The sequence below is a fragment of the Astatotilapia calliptera genome, chromosome 16 (genome assembly GCF_900246225.1).
Source record: "Astatotilapia calliptera chromosome 16, fAstCal1.2, whole genome shotgun sequence".
Lineage (NCBI taxonomy): Eukaryota > Metazoa > Chordata > Actinopteri > Cichliformes > Cichlidae > Astatotilapia > Astatotilapia calliptera.
The window spans coordinates 21,326,894-21,346,581 of record NC_039317.1 but is presented as its reverse complement, the minus strand read 5'-3'; the positions used below and the strand labels follow the sequence as shown (position 1 = coordinate 21,346,581).

General features: G+C 42.3%; 1 protein-coding gene across 17 annotated transcripts in view; it reads left to right on the top strand.

Annotated features, from left to right (window-relative positions):
* The window catches only part of fmnl2a (formin-like 2a), a 49,656-nt gene that overhangs the window by 23,124 nt on the left and 6,844 nt on the right, over positions 1-19,688 (top strand). For 7 of the 17 annotated variants that reach the window (XR_003269899.1, XM_026143698.1, XM_026143694.1 and 4 more), the window contains exons 4-24: positions 119-195; positions 4,573-4,656; positions 6,576-6,731; positions 7,711-7,746; positions 8,434-8,478; positions 9,957-10,065; positions 10,257-10,333; positions 11,128-11,221; positions 12,424-12,498; positions 13,750-13,860; positions 14,125-14,274; positions 14,597-14,698; positions 14,847-15,168; positions 15,247-15,438; positions 17,085-17,105; positions 17,993-18,117; positions 18,210-18,412; positions 18,540-18,774; positions 18,875-18,943; positions 19,033-19,113; positions 19,199-19,328. Coding sequence is in view for 16 of the 17 variants with exons in the window: in XM_026143698.1 (XP_025999483.1) it covers positions 119-195; positions 4,573-4,656; positions 6,576-6,731; positions 7,711-7,746; positions 8,434-8,478; positions 9,957-10,065; positions 10,257-10,333; positions 11,128-11,221; positions 12,424-12,498; positions 13,750-13,860; positions 14,125-14,274; positions 14,597-14,698; positions 14,847-15,168; positions 15,247-15,438; positions 17,085-17,105; positions 17,993-18,117; positions 18,210-18,412; positions 18,540-18,774; positions 18,875-18,943; positions 19,033-19,113; positions 19,199-19,328 (2,494 nt within the window). In the remaining variant the exon portion in view is untranslated. The remainder of the gene's footprint in view (positions 1-118; positions 196-4,572; positions 4,657-6,575; positions 6,732-7,710; positions 7,747-8,433; positions 8,479-9,956; positions 10,066-10,256; positions 10,334-11,127; positions 11,222-12,423; positions 12,499-13,749; positions 13,861-14,124; positions 14,275-14,596; positions 14,699-14,846; positions 15,169-15,246; positions 15,439-17,084; positions 17,106-17,992; positions 18,118-18,209; positions 18,413-18,539; positions 18,775-18,874; positions 18,944-19,032; positions 19,114-19,198; positions 19,329-19,688) is intronic. The other 10 variants (XM_026143704.1, XM_026143695.1, XM_026143705.1 and 7 more) reach the window with 4 other exon arrangements.

The following is a 19,688-nucleotide window of genomic DNA, read 5'->3' as shown; positions in this document are numbered from 1 at the left end:
GTCTGACCTTTCTGTCAGAAACAAAGCTTTCTCCAGCCAAAATATCTCTGTGCTACCACATGTTGATTTACAGGAGTATGATGAAACTTTACCTCCCCCACTTTCTTTCCTCCTTCAGAAATTCAGACGACGAGTACAGGAGTCCACCCAGGTCCTGAGAGAACTGGAAATTTCGTTACGGACCAATCATATAGGGTGAGTCACTGCAGAAAGTGCGCGAGGCTTGTGTAGCGTTGCATGTCCGCGACCTGCCTATATTAGATTTAAGGGGAAAAGTCTGGCATTCCAGACACCCGGAGACGCAGACACTGACACTAACCACCACCATCCCCCATTCCTATCTGTGCTCTGACCTAATATTACATCGAAAGCCATGTGGCGACGAAGAAAAGATGAATCAATTGATTGTTTCGGGCAGCTGACACATGAACGGCGTCTGGAGGGGAAACACATTTCTCTTGCAATAGTTGCTCGCTAGTCTGCGATTCTGGAGACGTATTGATACGGTTGCTAAAGAGATACTGATGTTGTAACAGATAAAACAATGATGCATTCATCTGCATTTTCTGGTATTCCAGGGTAACAAGCCTCGACTGGCTGCAGCTGTTATTGATTCAGTGCTGTATGTTTAGCCTTGAGGAAAGATCAATATCTCGGTGAGAGTCATACAAGGTCTCAGTGTTTTGTCTTGCTGAAGATCACAGGGCTCGAGTCACTAACTAGAGACCCTGTATGAGGATAACGATGGCCTGCTCGACATTAATGAGTCCCACTGGATTCTGGGACATGTTGGATTCAGGAGACTTCTATTACTACTTAAATAAATGAAGATGGTGCAAACATTTAGAGAGAGACATAAAAAAAATTACAGTTTAATTTTCTTTTGCTTGTCAGCTAAGCAGAAAATATTCTTTGCTTGGTTAAAAAGAATTAAGAGGTTATTACTGCAGTACTAGAGAAACAAATAGCAACCAAAACAAGGGTTAGAGACTCTTGTAATTAGGTATAATCATACAAATCCCCTTTGGGGTTGCACCAGGAAAGGCATCTGGTGTAAATCTGTCAACTCAAACATGCAGCGCTACCTGGTGTGGCGACCCCTTGTGGCAAGGAAGCAGCCGAAAGCAGCTATCCTTTGAAATGTTCATACTTTAAAGGGAGCGGTTCAAGAGCACTGCTTCCTCTTTGAAAATATTAGCATAAAGCGAGTGTAAATGATAGTTGGTTATTGCTGATGGCTTAAAGTTTGGAAGAGGACAAAATGTGTAAAAAATATGCAGAGCTAGAGCGGACCCACTCTTCTGCACAATAGAACACACAGACCTGAATTTGAATGGAGCTCAAAGTTTTTCTTTTAAAGACACAGATTCCCAGTCGCTTTGCTTTCCTATTAAAAACGTTCACCTGTGGATTGTTTTTTGTGTCTGATTGAATTAGACTGCAGAGAAAATACAAGAATTTCACTCACAAACACAGGAGAGCAGACTTTTTGGATGGTTTGTTAGTACCATTACCTGCACAGCAAGCCATGCTATCTGTCAGATAATTACATAGTAAAAAGCATCAGCACAACAAACATGTTTGAAAGGTCCATTTTAAAAGAGTAGGCGACCACGTGCCGCGTGGCTGCAGTGCAGCGACCCGCGGTTTGAATATGCGCCTCGGTCATTTGCTATATGTCCCCTCCCTTCTCCGAACTTTACTGTCTTCTGCATTTCTGCAATAGTCAAAAATGACAACAAATCTTTAAGATAATAAAGAAAAAAAAGAGTACATTTCCTTGACTCCAGTTTGTTGAGGTGAGGCCTTGCAGTCAGCTTGCAGCACCTGCGCGTCACCCAAAAGTGGTATCTAAGTCTCTAATAATGCACTACTTTAAGCCTTAATAAAATTTAAATGGGTTACACTATAAATACACCACCATTTACATGTTATTACATAGTAAAATATGCGATAGAGACCAAAACTAGTATTGTGGGCTTCAATGGAGAATGATTCACGGCCGTGCTTAAGAGATGTGAATATTTTTAGTATAACCTTGTGGAAAACCTGTGCTGCTTGTGAATGAGGCACCTGGATTTACTGTACGAGTAATGAAAGTTAGCAACTCAAAGCAGAATGGTGGGTTGGATGGTCACAGAAGACATGGACACCCTGTCGAGGATTGGATGAAGCAACCCTGAGAACATCCGCTGCCCACAGGCTGTTGTAACAGCAACAATACTCTATATCCTAAACTACATCTCTCAGTCTCTCTGGTTTTCTCTTTTCCTGCCTCCCACACACATATTGTTTTAGTTCAGTGTGTCCATGTCAGCGACACTCACGTAAGTTATCTCATGTGTCTGACAACGCTGTCTCTCACACTCCTACACGCTGTTTACACAATAGTCAAATTCTGCTCTTCAAACCAAAAATACGTTCCAACCACAGCCAGAGACGATGTCCGCCTTCAGAGCTGAAGCTATGTTTACAAGGATAAAGTTATTTTAGAAACCTTATTGTTGGTAACTAGATTACACAAATAGTCTCACTAATCTAGATTAAACAATGAGGCGGTACCATAATAGCAAAAGGACAGGGAAAGGGAGATTGGGAGGGTAGAAGCGACTGATGATGTTGGAACACAGTGTCAGAGGTTAACAGATATTAATTATGCAGGCTGTGTATAATAGACAGATTGTCCCTTTATAAGCACTGCTGATGTGAGCCTGCTTCTGACTTGGTCACCAACATGCAGTGAATGGAGGATTGTTAGTTAGGGTCCTTTGGTAATAATTACTATGAGACCACACCCCCGAGCCTACTTAAACCACCACCGACCCCACTAGGCACTAGTTCACTGGACAATCTTGTTAGTCTTTTTCAGTCCCATGTAGTTACACCACAGGGGAGCTAATAAAGAAGCAGCTAGTGGATTTTTAAAGCAGTTTAGCTTTCATCAGCGCACTACCACTCTGAAGCCTGCCTGTGTCATTATGTGTATGCCCTACAAATTTACTTAATCGCTGAGCAATCAGCCCCATCGAAGCAGTTGTGGGACCAATAAAACGAAACGGCACCTCCACAAGACGCGATTAAATAAAGATCCTCTGTGATTCAGCTAACAGTGCTTATAAATACGAAAGGAGAGCAGCACATACCAAAGGTGGTGGGAGCTTTCCTGTGAAAAGCTCAGCTTTTCTGTGCAGAATGAAAACTAGAAAGCAGGCAAAGCGCTGGATGGGTGGCCCACTGTAGTGGCTGTAAGGAAAGCGATAAAGGGCTTTTGATCATTCTTCAGCTTTGTCTTTATCAGTGTGTGTGAGCGATAGAGAAATAAATACATAAAAGATTAATAATGAGTTTCTATTTGCGTGTTTGTGAACACGTTTGTTTCTCTGAGCCAGGAAGCTTTGAAATGGTCAATGCAATTCTTCTCTGCAAAGGAGGAGAGACAGGGTGAATAATCTGAAAACATCTACCGAGGCCAGGTTACAGCCCGGGAAGAATGTTTAGAAAAAACTAATTGCACATAATGTGTTATACGTAATGTTCGGGACAAAGATTTGATTTCTAATATGAGGCACAAAGAGATGTTGTTGCAAATGAGTAAAGCCAAAATTAGGCAGAAAAACCCAAATAAATCTATCAGGGAGCAACACCAAAACACCTGAAAGACCACAGCTAAAATGCATGATGACAGAATTATTTCCATGGTTAAAAAAAGAACCTTTACAACATCTAACCAAGTCAAGGACACTCTCGAGGACGTAGGCGTATCATTGTCAAGGCCTGCAATCAAGAGACGCATTCATGAATGGAAATATAGTATATAGTTTGTGTTGTAAACCACTGATTATACTCCAGAGGAGGAAGGTCAGATTAGACTTTGCAAGGAAACATCTAAAAGAGCCTTCAGAGTTCAGAAAAATAATTATTCGGACAGATAAAACAAGGTTAACCAACAAGTTTGTATCAGAATGACAGCAAGAGAAAAGTGTGGAGGAAGAGAGAACAGATATCACATCTAATATGGTGGAGGCAGTGTTATGCAATTATGGGCGTGTATGGCTGCCAGTGGAACCAGGCCACTAGTGCTTCGTGATGATATGACTGCTGATAGAAGAAGCAGGATGAACTCTGAAGTGCACAGAACTAAACTCTGCTCAGATTCAGCCAAATGCTGCAAAACAGCTCAGACTTTTTTGTACCAGACAGATTATTTTTCAATGGTCAGTTGGCTGATCTCAACCGAACAGAGCATGCTTTTCCATTACTAAGTACTGAATGCAGAGAGACCCACAGACAAGCATCAACTGAAGGTGGCTTCAATTAAGGATCTCAAGGGAGGAAATGCAGAATTTGGTGGTGAATTCTAGACTTCAGACAGACACTGGGTGTCTGTCTGGATAATAAACATTTTTAAAATACCGTGTACTCTTAAAAGCAATGTATTACTCTCCCTTTCCATCTTTCTATTTTACAGTTTAGGCTCACAACTGTCCTGCTTTAACTTGCCTAATTTGTAATTGTCAATTAATTTAACACATTTGAAGTGTTTTTGGTTTAATAGTTTACACTTCTCGTCAGGTGGGTACGAGAATTCCTAAATGAAGAGAACAAAGGCCTGGATGTGCTGGTGGACTATCTTTCTTTCGCACAGTATGCTGTCACGTAAGTCTCCAGCAGCTCTTTCTCCTTGCACCACAATGGTCTATATGTAGAACTCATAATCAACACAACGATGCTATTCTGCACAACCGCTGATGCATCTCCACACAGGGCCAGCACCACCGTCGCTGCTGCCCGGTTGTCAGAAACACTGAGTCACTCGACGCCCAGTGCTGACACATAGGCACTGTGTGTTATGCTAACCATATGCTTCTATTCATGGATTGACAGTGTGGTTATTAGTCACTCACAGAGTCGCTGTTCAGGCCCAGAGTGCCACACAGTTAAAATTTTTAATTCACCACTCCACTTCACCATATGTTATTATAGTCTGTCGAAATTATGAATGGTTAGCCGTAAAATTGTGTTTACACAGTACCACTGCAGCAGCAAATTAAAGTCAAAGGACCAGTCTAAAAACTGAAATAGATCATAAAAGGTATGATTTAACAAGCAGCTTTCCATAGTTTGTGCCAACTACAACAAAACATGAGCTTTTTTCTAATATACAGGATCATGTCTAACACGAAAACCCTTTAAAACATTTGTTACCTTTTTTTAAACATGGAGTTGAACACTTTTTTACTTTTAAAAGAATTAGCCTCATATATAATTATAATTAGCCCTAATATATAAGATAATAAGATTGCATATGTTATGTTTGGATATGTTATAGGCAGAAGCAGGGTTTGTGGTTTACTAATGGATTCCTCATCTGTTATCGGTTGGTCAGTGTGGCTTTTTTAAAAATCTGCTGGCTAGCCTAGCATCATTCGATTAGCTTAGCAAGAGTCTGGCTAATTATCAGCATTTTTCACTTCCTATTAATGCAAAAAAGTGCCACGGCACTTTTGTTTAACCATGTAAGCATGGTTAAACAAATTTAAAAAAAAAAAAAGTGTGTATCAGACACGATGTATTGATTTGGTTGTAGTAGTAGGAAATAACTACTTCATGCTACAGTCACACCAAGGAAATTTTTTTTTTCCTAAAACGGACTTTTTGACGTGAAAGCGCATATTGCTCCTCTCAATAAGCAGCGGGTGCTGCGGTGGGCACCTCGCCCGTGCCAAAGCGCTCACAGGCAGAGGATAGTCCTCCCCCAGCTGCTATCAGGGCAGGGCTCCCGCACTGACTGTAACGCAGTCAGTTCTTTTTTTTACCGTTATGTTGTTTTGTGGACCACAACGTTTAAAACTACTTATGAACACACACAAAGTAACTCCACCAGAGTGCCTGTTTCGGGTCACTTTTGCCGGTCCAAGCCCGGATGAAGGAGCAGGGTTGGAATTGTGACATTAAAAAAACAATAATTGCTAAAATAAATTTAATTTGTAATTCTAAATAAATTCTAAATGCATTTAAGACGTTTTTTTTTTACTGACTTTATGTCTCTTCCACGATGTTATTTCTCTCTCCAACAGCGTAGGTTACAATTACATTAGCATGACCAATTATGCAAATTAGGCGATGACATCATTCAGCGACTTCTAGCGACTTTTAGGACAACCAATAGCGATTTTCCTTACTGAGGAGTTGGCAACACTGAAACTCACAAATCAGTTGCTGTCTACATGCAGAAAAATTCACATTAAAATTTACATTCAGAGTCCAGCCATAACCTTGTAATTTCGAAGCAAAAATTCCTCCCCAAATGACTTAGCTGCTACAGGATGGTGTTTAACTACAAAATGACACAGGAACAACCAGAATACAACTAGTTGGCAGCCAGTTAAGTTGAGTCATTATTGCTAACAGATGCTTTGCAGAGAACTTGCACTTATCGGCACAGACTGATTCAGATTGATTGCATTGCATTGGCATTGCAGTCTTATAAATTAGACGACCTGTTGTTCACAGCCTGTAAACAGCATCAGATGTAAAGCAATCCGAGTAAATGCAGATGTTCCTTGTTACAACAGTTTCGATGGCGAGTGCCTGGAGAACAACCCAGAGGCTGCGATGGATAAGTCTAAGCCCTGGAGCCGCTCTATAGAAGACCTCCATGGAGGAAGCACCCTACCATCTCCCATCACTGGGAACGGTATCACCCGAGTCGGGCGACATTCCACGTTACGGTACAGCACACACACGAACTGCCCTCTCTGGCTGACGAAATGACTAGCCAAGGGAATCGTGATTATTTTGAGAACTCACACATTTCATATGATGCCTCAGCCACGTCCTTTGTGTAGTCATGAGGTCTAAGTCTTTAAATGGCTTAAGATATGTGCAGGGGGGAAGTACCATTTGCCTGGATTTTTTGACTGTGATAATCTGTGATTACATGAGTAACAGTAATTTCTGTGACAGATCTTCTTATGGAACTAGGTTTTCGTCAGGTTTTATTGTTTAGGTTTTTATAAACACCAAACAGACCTTTTCACTCAAAATCCAGTGTGTAGAGGATTTCAGAGCAGTTTATTTATAAACCCATGCCAGCATAGGTGCATAAATCCTGTTCATTTGTGCATTATTTCTCTAATCTTTCCCATCATTCCATTAATGTTTTGGTACAGCACTCCTGCTGACTTCTGTGGCCTCTAATCCTTTAGTTTGAAGAGGTTAACTTGAACACACTGCACACAAAGAGCACTATTGATTCATGGAAGCACATGTCTTTTTAATATGAGATCCTTAAATGATAATCAAGTCAGCCACTTTTTGTTGTTTTTCCTGTTGTGTGGTGTCACAAAGTAGCGGTGTTTTCTTGATAAATATGTAAATAGATGCAATGGAAGAAATGCAGACCAGACAAACTGACTTGGTGTTTTGGCTTTTGCACATTTTTCACCAGGAATTTAGATGCTAATTTGCTAAATGTGGAAGTTGTAGACAGACCACATGATGAGGTCTCGTTTTATTGTTACTTGCACATATTTCATCCATGCTTTACTGATATTTAAATGACTGTCAAATATCAATATTGTCCCATAAATAACTTCACCCTCCCATGCCATGTCACCTCACCTACACATCTGCTGGCCCCAGATGTGACATCACTGTTGGCTGACTGTCTTTTCTGTTTTGTCCTAATGCCCCCCCACCCTCCTATAGTCATCTGCTCTTTTGTCTGCCAGTCTTCGACAGCAGGCAGGTCTCAGTTTCGCTCTGCTGGCTCAGAGTGAGCTTTCTTCGGCTGTAACCCCAGCATCCCCGTCCCTTCTAGAGAAACAAACACACTTATAATGCTACGAGCAGAGACACACATGGATGTCCACGCACGATCCCCGGCCTCATTGTACTTTATACCTCCCTGGTAGAGCTGCCCAGTTTATTTGTCCCGCTGTCTGTGTTGGGGATGTGAATTATTTGTACTGCTTGCCCACCCCCCCTGCACTTGTGACTGAATTCTCCTTTCCTTGGAGCAAATGGATTTTACTGCACTCATTGTTCCTGCCTGTGTGTCTGTGTGCTGCTTGTGTGGCTCCCTAAATGCCATTCTGTGCAGACGTTAGCCTAGTTTCTACAACAACCATTAAAAGCTCAGCACTAGGCTACAACCAGTATGAGTAGAATAAGTAGCTTCTAACAAGCTTCTGTATTTTGGTTGCTTTTTTCTGTTTTCTATATTTTTTTAAATGGCAAATGAATTATGAATCTTTTGCTTTGGCCTAAGTGGTTTTATAATTCCTAATAATATCGATTTTGTCCATTATACAGATTATTTTCCCTTATGCTTTTTAGACTGGCTTTGAAGTAGAATGATAAATACCGAGAAACTGTTAGATCCCACATTAAGTCTTATCCATATGTCTTCTTGAAACTGCCAACTTGAAGGACACCGAGTGCACTGAGCTGTCCAAAGTGTTCTCAATTAAGACGGTATGTGTGAAGCGTTAGCTAGTCACATGTAGCCGTGTTAGAGCTGTTATTGATAGCTTGTAAATAGAGTTGTAGTGATTGATGTTCTGTTATTTAAATTACATTTAGGATTTTTTGGTGTTACATTTGCTTCACTCTGTGTCTCCTTTTCCTTCTTCCCATTCTTCTGCTTTTTCTTGTTCTTCTACCTCTGCTTCATTTACTTCTTTGTTCTTCTTCTCCTCTATTTTTTGCTTCTTCTCATTCTTTGTCTCGTCTTTCTTCTCCCTTTCCCCTCCTTCTTCATCTTCTTTCTTGTTCCTTCACGTTCTCCTCCTTGATCGCCATACTCGTGTTCTTCTTCTTCCTCCTTGTTCTTCTCCTCCTCCGTCTTCTTCTGTTTCTTCTGTATCTCTTCTACCTTCTTTTCATTATCGTCCTACCTTCCTATTTTTCTATTTTTCTTTCCTTGTCTCCCTTCTTCTTTGTGCTTTTTCTCTCAAACTTCTCCTTCATGTTGTTGGTGTTACATAATAATGTATCTATTCACTGGTTTGAGATTAGAAAGCGCTGATTAGTCATTTCCTGGATGTTGCCTAATCAGGAGTGGAAAAACTCCTGGATGGAAGGTTATTTCTGCAGTTTGAAGCAGGTGCTCCTGTTCTGTCAGGAAAAGGCTTGTTTATCTACTTCATTTGTTTATTTATTTATTTTAATGCTGCACTTTACTTAATGCAATATGCAGTAATGCTCACATAGCAAATGTGGATACTTGTGTAAGCAGGAAAAAAATCTAGCTCATTTTACTGCTAATTTAGAGCCGTCTTCATCCTCAAACCGCTGCCTCTCCCTTGAAAGCTCCGTTCCTTTTCAGACAAACACACATGCACACTCACATACTGTGTTTTGACACACAGAGAAGTCACGCCTACAGGCATGGGTGATGACACGAATTGGCATGTCTGTCAGTAGCCCGAAGACACATTTTTCCCCAGAACTTGGGTTTGGTAATTGTACCTCGTGATAAAAGTCTGAAAATGAACTCCTTTTCTCCGACTCTTTTTGCATATTATTCAGTTAGACTGCTGCTCCAGCATTTCTGTTTTAGTGTGGGAGCTGCACCAGGAGCAGAGGCCTTGTTTTTGTCCAGATAAAGCTGCACAATCACTGTGCTGCATGCAAATGACTGGCTGCTGTGGTGTTAGCTGTAAGTGATATCTCCATGAAGGTCTGTTGAAACAATTGAAAGAAGGCATCCGGTGGCTCTGTGCTCGGTTGTAGATTTTATGGCCTTTGTGTGTGTTAATATAAGGTGCCCTGGCAGTTTAACAGCCTCATTATGTGCAGAAGATGGTGTGCAATGAGGGCTTGTTTACAAATGGCATCTGTTATCTTGTTTATTCAGTTCTTGTGAACTCTTTTGTTCAGTCACATAGGCTTAACATTTTATTCTGTAGCTTTATTCCCTTTAATACTGACTTCTGATCTTTATTTATTAGTTTCAACACATTGCCCAGCCGGAGAACGCTGAAAAACTCCAGACTGGTCTGCAAAAAAGATGATGTCCACGTCTGCATCATGTGCCTGCGTGCTATCATGAACTACCAGGTCAGCCCCCAAGGCCTCTACAGGGACCATCCAGTCCACACAGACTGCACGTCTCTCTGAGCTGAGCCACATTTTGTTAAGCTAAATTCAGTTTTCTAAGTTGTTTTTATTATTACAAGTCCCATCTTGCTTATTCTGTGTCCCATCTTCTCTGTTAATGAACTGCTTTGTCTCTGTCTTTCATCTTCCAGTATGGCTTCAACATGGTCATGTCACACCCTCATGCTGTGAATGAAATTGCACTAAGCCTCAACAACAAAAACCCGAGGTAAGTTCGACCAAAGGTTGAAAAACAAAAACAAAAAAGGAACCAAAAATGAAAAGGTAGGTAAATAAAGAACAAAATCTCAAGTTTCTTTTTTCAAATAAAAAAAGAGCTGCTGGATAAAAGATTCAATAAGATGGGTTTTATGTTTTACCAACTTGGACCCACATCCATAAAAGCACAAACGCTAGATTTTGTGCACCTGCACAGTCTGAGAGTGGGAGCCCTTGTTGCTCAGGGGCACATTCATCTTGACAGACGGGTCAAGGCACCGCTGGCACAGTCCACCACACTGGCAGCTGCTCACTGAGACGGCTACGAGGAGCACTCTGTGTGTGTGTGTGTGGTCGTGTTTTCACTTCATGCCCCAGGGTTTAAGGATTTTCTCAAAAGTGGATGTGGAACCACTTCGCATCACCTGTCACATTTCATCTCATCCAGACATAGAAATCCCGCGTGAATGAACTGGAGACGGGATGAGCCGGCACTTTCAGTGTCTATGCACTTTAATAAACTCACATGAATCAGGCCAAGAAGTATTCATTTTTTATACCTGGCCTTTAACCCCCCTTTAACTCTGGGCTTTTGACTCTCAAGAGGTTAAACCAATGAATACACAATGAAAATTTGTTTCGCTGTGACAGTGGTTGCTGTTTATGATCTGTCCTATGCAGACGTTTCAGTAGCGAGATGATCCTAAATTACACAGTTTTCCGCTTTGTTTCCTCTGCGATTATCTCCTGCTTTTCTGTTCATTCATTAATTATTCCTGACATCATTTTCTCCCTGTTTTTCAGAACCAAAGCTCTGGTCTTGGAGCTCCTGGCGGCGGTTTGCCTCGTGAGAGGAGGCCACGAAATTATTCTCTCTGCGTTCGACAACTTTAAGGAGGTACGAGCTGCAAAGATGGTTCGGAGGAGACGAATATGTCATTACATTTTGCTTCAAACAGTGACTCAGCCCTGGAGGAATGCTCGTCTGGCAGTTGTGAGGCCGGCGTATTCCTCGTTGCTTCAAAGGGATAGCGTCTAGGAATTAATTCTGTTAGTCAACAGATTACAGACACCAGTTTAGCTGCGTCGCATAGGACGACACACACAGCCGCAAGTGATAACAGTTATATGCGTGTTAACTGGATTTGGCAGTAGCTTCAAAGCTCAGAAAAGCAGTGAGTTAGTTGTAACAGATAGCCCTGCCTGACCTCTGCCTGTCTGGATGAGGCATTCTGGCTTCTGGAGAAAGAAGTGGGAGGTTTGTGATGGAGAGAGCGCTAACAGCAGCCCCATTTTGTAGCATACGGCCCGCAAACATGGGCTGACTGCAGTTAATGTAATATTTACACTCCCGGAATGAAATATTGAGCGTTGCTCTCAGCGGCACTGGCATTAATGGGAGATTAAGGCATAGAGAGAATGTTGCCCGTCTAATGAGACGAAGTTTGAGAAAGCATTTGGATAATGTGAGTGCAGGAAGCACGGCAGCATGTTTTTCTATTCTGGTGGAGGCAGGGTTTAGTTGTTCTTTTCTTTTTTTTCCTTTTAGATGAAAAGTGACACTGTCGACCATAATGCGAGATCTATTTTTCTGAGTAACTTAGATATGTTGCTGAATGATGGGGGCTGCAGGCTAAAGCTCACAGCATTGCATCCCTCTTTTTTTCCTTCTTCCCTTCCTTCTCAATTCTTTATCATCCTCTGTCTGCCTCATTGACATCCACATGAACTCCCTGAACTGCACAGCATCTCTCTACTCCCTCTTTTTTATCTCCCAAATTCCACTCTAAACACGCTTTAACATACTGCGAGTAACATTGAAAACAGGTGCACGGTGCAAACTGTAGCTGAAATAAAATAAAAGAATGATCCTGCAGCACTTCATAAAAACGTATCTTATTAATTATCGCTTTGAAAACAGCTCTCTCTGAGATCATAGGAAGCTGTAAAGTATTTTGCAGCTTACATCAGTAGTTTTTACCACATATTGACACATGATTAATAAGTCTATGAGGTGCAATTCCTGGCTAAATCCCTGGCTTTGTTTCTCCAGCTGGTCTAAAACAAATGAAGTAAATGAATGTGTGGTTTTCTTTGCAGGTGTGTACGGAGGAGCAGCGATTCGAGAAGCTAATGGAGTACTTCAAGAATGAGGACAACAACATTGACTTCATGGTCAGCCTACGCACAGTTGTGATGACTGTTAATTGTGCTGCAATCCCCGAAAACCCTTTCTGTGAAGCCGAATGATTTTTCAGTGTCAAAAGTTCAGAGAAAATGATGTGAACTGTAATGTGTGGGCAGAAGAGGTTAGAAACAGGTCCTCATATACCTGTCTAAACCCCAATCGAACTTAAATGGTAAACATACTTGTACCTAAATGAGCTCTTTATACAACTGTTTTCTACGTCCGATTCTTTTCTTTTTAGCATTCACACACACATTCGCACTCAGAGAACACATCGAGAGCAGCTCAGTGTCTGGTATCTTCCTCAAGATTACTTTGACATGCAGACTGGGGCAGCCAGAAATTAAACGACCAACCTTTCGAATGGTAGATGACCTGCCCTGCCTCTACCAGGAGGTAGAGCAGGAGTTCAGTGTAAAAAATTAACAAACTGTTCCTCCAGTTTTGTGATATGCAGTACTATCAGTTTCTGTGCAAGGTCACTGCATAAGCTACAGATGTGTGTTGCAGTGGATCAAACCTGAGGATCCCTAAGCAAAGACCTTCTGTTTTTTCAAGGCTCAGCAGTGTTAATTAATCTGACAGAAAAGACTTAAGAACATCAATGGACATGCCACCTTATGCTTGATTTTATACGTCACACCTCTGTGAATCCATTCTAATTAATCTGAGTGAAAACCAACAGAGGATGTGCTTGAATAGTGCTTCACTTTGAACAAGTTTCCCTTGCAGTCCTCCCGATAGGCAGTCGTCACCTGACAGCAGCTCTGAAGTGAACAGACTTTGCCAAAAGCTGCTTTCTCACACTGGGGCAGCTGAGCTTGTTGTAGGATGTTCATGAAGCCCATTTTAGCGTTGGGAAGCGCGCGTGTGTGCATTAGAAACTGTGAGTAGATCCCCCTTGATCTGTTTATGCAAGCTCCCATAGTAGTGTTGAACTGGCAGCTTTTGTTCATTTGTTTTTTCAGATCCTTTTAATCTGCCAGATAAGCTACCCTGCCAGCTAAGCAAGCAAAATAATAAGGATTTATATACCCGAGACATAATAAAAGGCAACATATATTATATATGAGCATAAAAACCAAATCGTGGAAGTAGCAAACTGGTGTATAAAAACACAAACTTGTTGCACACTGATCTATAAAGGTGTTTTACAGTCCTATAAACAGTGTAATATAGAAAATGCATATGCAGTGAACTCTCTCTCTCGCTAACCTTTCCTACCTGCCATTCCCCAGGTGGCGTGCATGCAGTTCATCAACATCGTCGTGCACTCAGTGGAGGACATGAACTTCAGGGTTCATCTACAGTACGACTTCACCAAGCTGTGTTTGGACGACTACTTAGATGTGAGTTGAGACATAGTGCTGCAGGAAAATGGCTAGACAGACATTCTTCTGAACACTCACAGTCCAGAGGATAGGCTGTCATTACAGTGCCCCTGAGACAGCAACCACTGTCAATAATGGCTTTTCCATTACTTCAGAAACAGTGGTCAGCTTTGTAGTTCTTTGTCTCCTGACTTTCTGCAGAAAGATCGATGTTATCCCAATGCTGTGAGCTGAAATCAAACTACAGCTCCTCTTCCCTAACTTGTTGTATCTGCTCTGCAGAAACTAAAGCACACAGAGAGTGATAAGCTGCAGGTCCAGATCCAGGCTTACTTGGATAATGTGTTTGATGTGGGAGCGCTGCTGGAGGATGCGGAGACCAAAAATGCTGCCCTGGAGCGGGTGGAGGAGCTGGAGGAGAACATATCACATGTGAGAACCCTCTAGTGTTGGTTGTACTCTTTGACTTGAGGCGAAGTTGCCGTTTTGATCTTATTTCTCTTGCAGCAGTCTGAATATTAACAATAGGAAGTTGATGGAATAGCAACTTGATATGGTGCAAAGTTTTGTTTTGTTTTTTGAAAAATGCAGAACTTTTAGGCCCTGACAGATCATTTTTAATCCAGATACATGAAAATATGAAACCCTCGTAGTGCCTCAGTATATTTCTGTGCTAACATGTTGATTCGAATGGTGTCTCTTCAGTTAGTTCACATCACTCTGCAATCTTTTCTTCCTGATACTGTTCCCATAGATGACAGAGAAGCTGCAGGACATGGAGAATGAGGCCATGGCCAAAATTGTAGAGCTGGAGAAGCAGCTGATGCAAAGGAACAAGGAGCTGGAATCCATCAGGGTCAGAGCCGCTTTCTCTACCTTGACATCAGTTCTTAAACTTGGTGATAGCTAGTTAAGCTAACGGTAGAGAAAATGTAAAATATCGCCACAGGTATTTTTCTGTTCTTCTCATATGTTCCTTTTTTCTGTTTCCCTGTACCACACAGGAAGTCTATAAAGATGCCAGCTCGCAGGTGCACTCGCTGCGACAGATGCTGAAGGAGAAGGACGAGGCCATCCAGCGACAAAGTAAACTCGAGAAGAAGATCCACGAGCTGGAGAAGCAGGGCACCATCAAGATCCACAAGAAAGGAGACGGAGACATCTCAATCCTAACGTCGCCGCCCTCCGCTACGGAGAGCTCGCCGGGCGCCGTGTTCGGCGGAAACGGTGTAGCCGTCAGTCCAAACCATGTTGCACTTACGGCGGGCACACCTGTTCCACCTCCACCGCCTCCTCCGCCCCCGCCGCTTCCGATGAACGGCACACGTAAGTTTAATATTAGCTCAGAATATTAAGCCGATAACAGCGGGTCAGCCTGAACTGTTTTTCTTACCCCTCTCCCAGTGTCAAACGGACCAACGTCAACAATTCCAGCAGCAGCTCCCCCGCCTCCGCCACCACCCCCTCCGCCTCCCCCGCCACCCCCAGGAATGCCTACAGAGACGTCAGCCCCTCTCCCTCCTCCGCCTCCTCCAGTGGCCCCCCCACTGCCCGGCTGTGGGACTCCCACCGTTATCATGAACTCTGGGTTAGCAGGTAAGGTCATCAAATCAACTGAGTCAATGTTCTTTAATGCATTGTGAAAATGTGTAGAATAGGGATTATGCACAATTTGTTCATATAGGATAATACAAGAGGTGATGTTTATGTGGCTCTGCTTTAGCACTGCTTTTGATTTGCTTTAGTACAGGTTTGCTGCTGTACACACAAACTTCTGGAATATTACATAACAGCGGCTAATGTACTCAGCTGCTTCTAGTTTACCTTGAGGCTATCTGATACATGTTGCCGCTGCTTCACAGTAAAGACCTTGTGTTCAGTGTTCACTTTCATACAGACTCAAACAAGCTAGCTTCAATTCATAGTTCACTGTTTGCAATCCTCTGCAACCTCTACTCGCCTTGCAGTGGCCGCGCAGGAGTCTCAGGGTGTCACTGCGGCTTAATTGCTAATTAATGGGTGAGGGAGTTTGGGTAAAGGCGAGCCTGAGGTTGGCTTTTGAGGCGACACCACTTCTTGCCTTCGTGCTTTCTGGGAGATAAGTAGTTAATCTTTTAGCTGAGATTATTAAGAATTTTTTAAAAATAAAACCAAGGTTTCGTCAAACTCTGGTGTCAGGCTTGACTCAGGTTGTGACATTAAAGTTTTGAGCTTTAGATTTAGCTCACTGTCCCCCCAAAAATCAGCTGGTTCATTTTTTCTTTTTTGTTTAATGAGCTGCTCTGAGCTACTTTTTAATCAAAACCTCCCCCTGCGATTCATAAAGTGCACAGAAATCACTGCATATGGAGTCATATGGCGATTACTTTAAATACAAAGAAAAACCACAGCAAGTTTGAACAATTTAGCAAGTGGGAAAACTTTGGTTGCTTAAAGATGTATTTTAGCCCTAAAGGAACTTTTGCCTCTTACTTTGTGCCAGTTTTTTTAAAACATTTTTTTATTACCAGTCACTTACAAGTGTTTCCTAGGACTGGCTGAATTCTTCAGCTCCGTATGATCTTAACAATCCTGTTACCGATGTGTCTCCTTTGCATAAAAATGTGGGGGGTTTTGTACCGATTCTCCTGTAAAACTCCTTTTCTTAATAAGTATTACTTTCAGCAGTGTCACTCTTACATTGTGGTCAAGAGTTATGTCAGGAAGGGCATCTGGCGTAAGACTAAACACGCCAAATCGTCTGCTGTGGTGACCTCTTGGGAGATAAACAAGCAGCTGAAAGGACCATCTAACTCCAGAGATACTGCTGGGAGGCTTTTTACTGTAGAGCTGCTGCCAGTTTGTGATGTACTGAGTTAGACAGTAGCCACTGATTGGCCTCATTTTAGTTGGTGGGCTCAAACAGAATATTAAAAAACAGCAATCAGATAAATAGAAAGACAGGAACATATTTATTATATATTTTGTTTCCCATCTGTGTTGAGTAGAACACCACAATACACGTTCAGACTTATTTTACTAGGATTGCTCTGCTCAGTGGATTAGTATTGATAAGTGACCCTTGTGTGACTTGATGACTAAGTTCTGTCACTAATCAGCTCTTACTGTATGTAGATGGGGGTAAATATTTCCCCCTCGGAGAGCAGATTCTATACTGTACTGTGTGATTTGAGATGTGCATTAATTCTCACTAACCCTCCTTTTTATTTGTCTTATAATTGTTTCCTTTTTTTGCCGACCAGAGGGACCCATCAAACTCTTCTGTAGGTTATGCTTGTCGTGTTTGCTGTTTTGTCCCCACCCCTCCCTCTAGTGTCCCACATTTCACTTCCCCAGTTAAAAACACAAACCTCTTTGCTGTATTCATGCTGTATTTTCACGTTTCTCAAACACTTTCTGTCTTCTTTCACCATTTTCATTAACGTGCGCTTGCCAACATGCTATATAAAGCAACACATCCCCAACTAGTTTTCCCTTGAAAAACACTGCAATCTCCACATTTCTGCAGTATTACTCCAGTGTTTGTTTAAGTGTTTATTTGAATGAAATCTGGCAACATCAGAAAGAGTTGAGTGCATGCTGAGGCACAGTGACCTGCTGTGGCATGCAGATGATTAAAGCGATAGGCGCCGTGCATACTGGAATGCTGTTTACCTTTCCCATGACGGCCTTATCTTATTTGTCCCTGCTGACACCTTGTCCGTGTGGGGAATCAGGGCACCATGTCAATGTTCAGCTTCAATGAAGCAGCAGTGGTGGCTACAAATAGCTATAATCTGTCCAATAAATAGTTTGTCATCAGGCTTACCGCATACACCGTTTACTTAACAGGTACACCGATCCCCTTTGGCCTTTACTGTCCAGCCAAAGGCTAAGAAGCTTTGCTCTATTTGGGGAAAAAATACATACAAGGCAGCGTAGTTTCTGTTTTATTTTGAAGGGCTTACAGAAAGCATTTAGTTCATGTAAATAACACAAAGTGGGACTTTGTTTTTAGAGATTAGACAGATATGGCATCTAGCTACCCAGAGAGTCATATCCATGTGTGTTACCAGTCCCAGGTACTTGTCTACCCTTTCACCTGCATGCTTATGTGAACTGTTGATTGTAGATAGACACCCTGTGCTAACTTGTCTGTATTCTGTTTAAGCTGTTAAGATCAAGAAACCCATAAAGACCAAGTTCCGTATGCCCGTCTTCAACTGGGTGGCCCTGAAACCAAACCAGATCAACGGGACTGTTTTCAATGAGATTGATGATGAGAGGATACTGGAGGTAAAGTTCTCCGCTGATTCAGAGGTTACGCATCCGTTTCCTGCCTATATCCCAGGAAAATGAATCACGAATTGACTGCTGTTGCTTTTTAGGACCTGAATGTTGATGAGTTCGAGGAGATGTTTAAGACGAAAGCCCAGGGCCCGCCCATCGACCTCACTGCAAGCAAGCAGAAGGTCATCCAGAAGGGACCCAACAAGGTGACTTTGCTGGACTCCAACAGGGCAAAGAACCTGGCCATCACGCTGAGGAAAGTGGGCAAGACACCCGAGGAGATCTGCAAAGCCATTCAACTGTAAGCCTTCAACTGGTGTTCCTGCATGCAGTCTGTTTTCCTAAACTCACATAGCTGTATGCCTGTTTTTCTTATAAAATAGACTAATGGTTCATAACACGTGCCCTTGTGTCTCCTCATCGTCCAGGTTTGATTTACGGACTCTGCCGGTGGACTTCGTGGAGTGTCTAATGCGCTTCCAGCCCACGGAGAACGAGATTAAAGTCCTGCGACAGTTCGAGAAGGAGCGCAAGCCTCTCGAAAGCTTGACGGATGAGGACCGCTTCATGATGCAGTTCAGTAAGATCGAGAGGCTCATGCAGAAGATGACCATCATGGCCTTCATCGGCAACTTCGCCGAAAGCGTGCAGATGCTTACACCGGTGAATAACGACGCTACGTTGTCATTCTTAATGTTTTTATGCTGCAACCTTAGAAAGCAACAGCGCTGTGCTGGATTTGATGTCTCATTCTCACCCACAGCAACTGCATGCAGTCATTGCAGCATCTGTGTCCATCAAGTCATCACAGAAACTGAAGAAGATTTTAGAGGTAACGGAACCATTTGCGTCCCTTATGACGCATCGTGTCAAATGCATGCGTGGTTTCCTTTTTCATTCTTGTTTGCTCCTGTCCTGCAGATTATCTTAGCTCTTGGAAACTACATGAACAGCAGCAAAAGAGGAGCGGTGTATGGATTCAAGCTGCAGAGTTTAGACTTGGTAAGTTGCATTTTGTTACCTTTTAGCAAAACTTTAAAGACTTTTAGAAAATGTTTCAACATGTCTGTGTTTTCTTTCTTTGCAGCTACTTGATACCAAGTCTACAGACCGGAAACAAACATTATTACACTACATAGCCAATGTGGTTAGAGAGAAATACACACAAGTTTCCCTTTTCTACAATGAGATGCACTATGTGGAGAAAGCTGCAGCAGGTGAGTCGTACAGTGAAGTTAAGTTGGGCGGAAGTGAACAGCGCATAATCTGACTGCGTCTGTCAGTGAGAAACAGACAGAATCTTATCATGTTTCTCTTGGAATAAACTCCAGAATTTAATTGTGTATTTCTTTCTCTAGCCGGCGGTGCAATTTATCCATCTAGAATCTAGATTATTGCAGTGTGAGTTGCCAACCTGTGCAGATGTGAGTTGTAGTCTGTTTTAGGGTGAAAGGCACCAGGCATAGGTCAGCTGTCTATGATAGGGTGATTCACACATATGGACAATTTAGAATAGAGACAAGTGTAACAGGAGTAAAGGTAGTGAAGGTACATGAGTTTAAATATCTGGGGTCCAC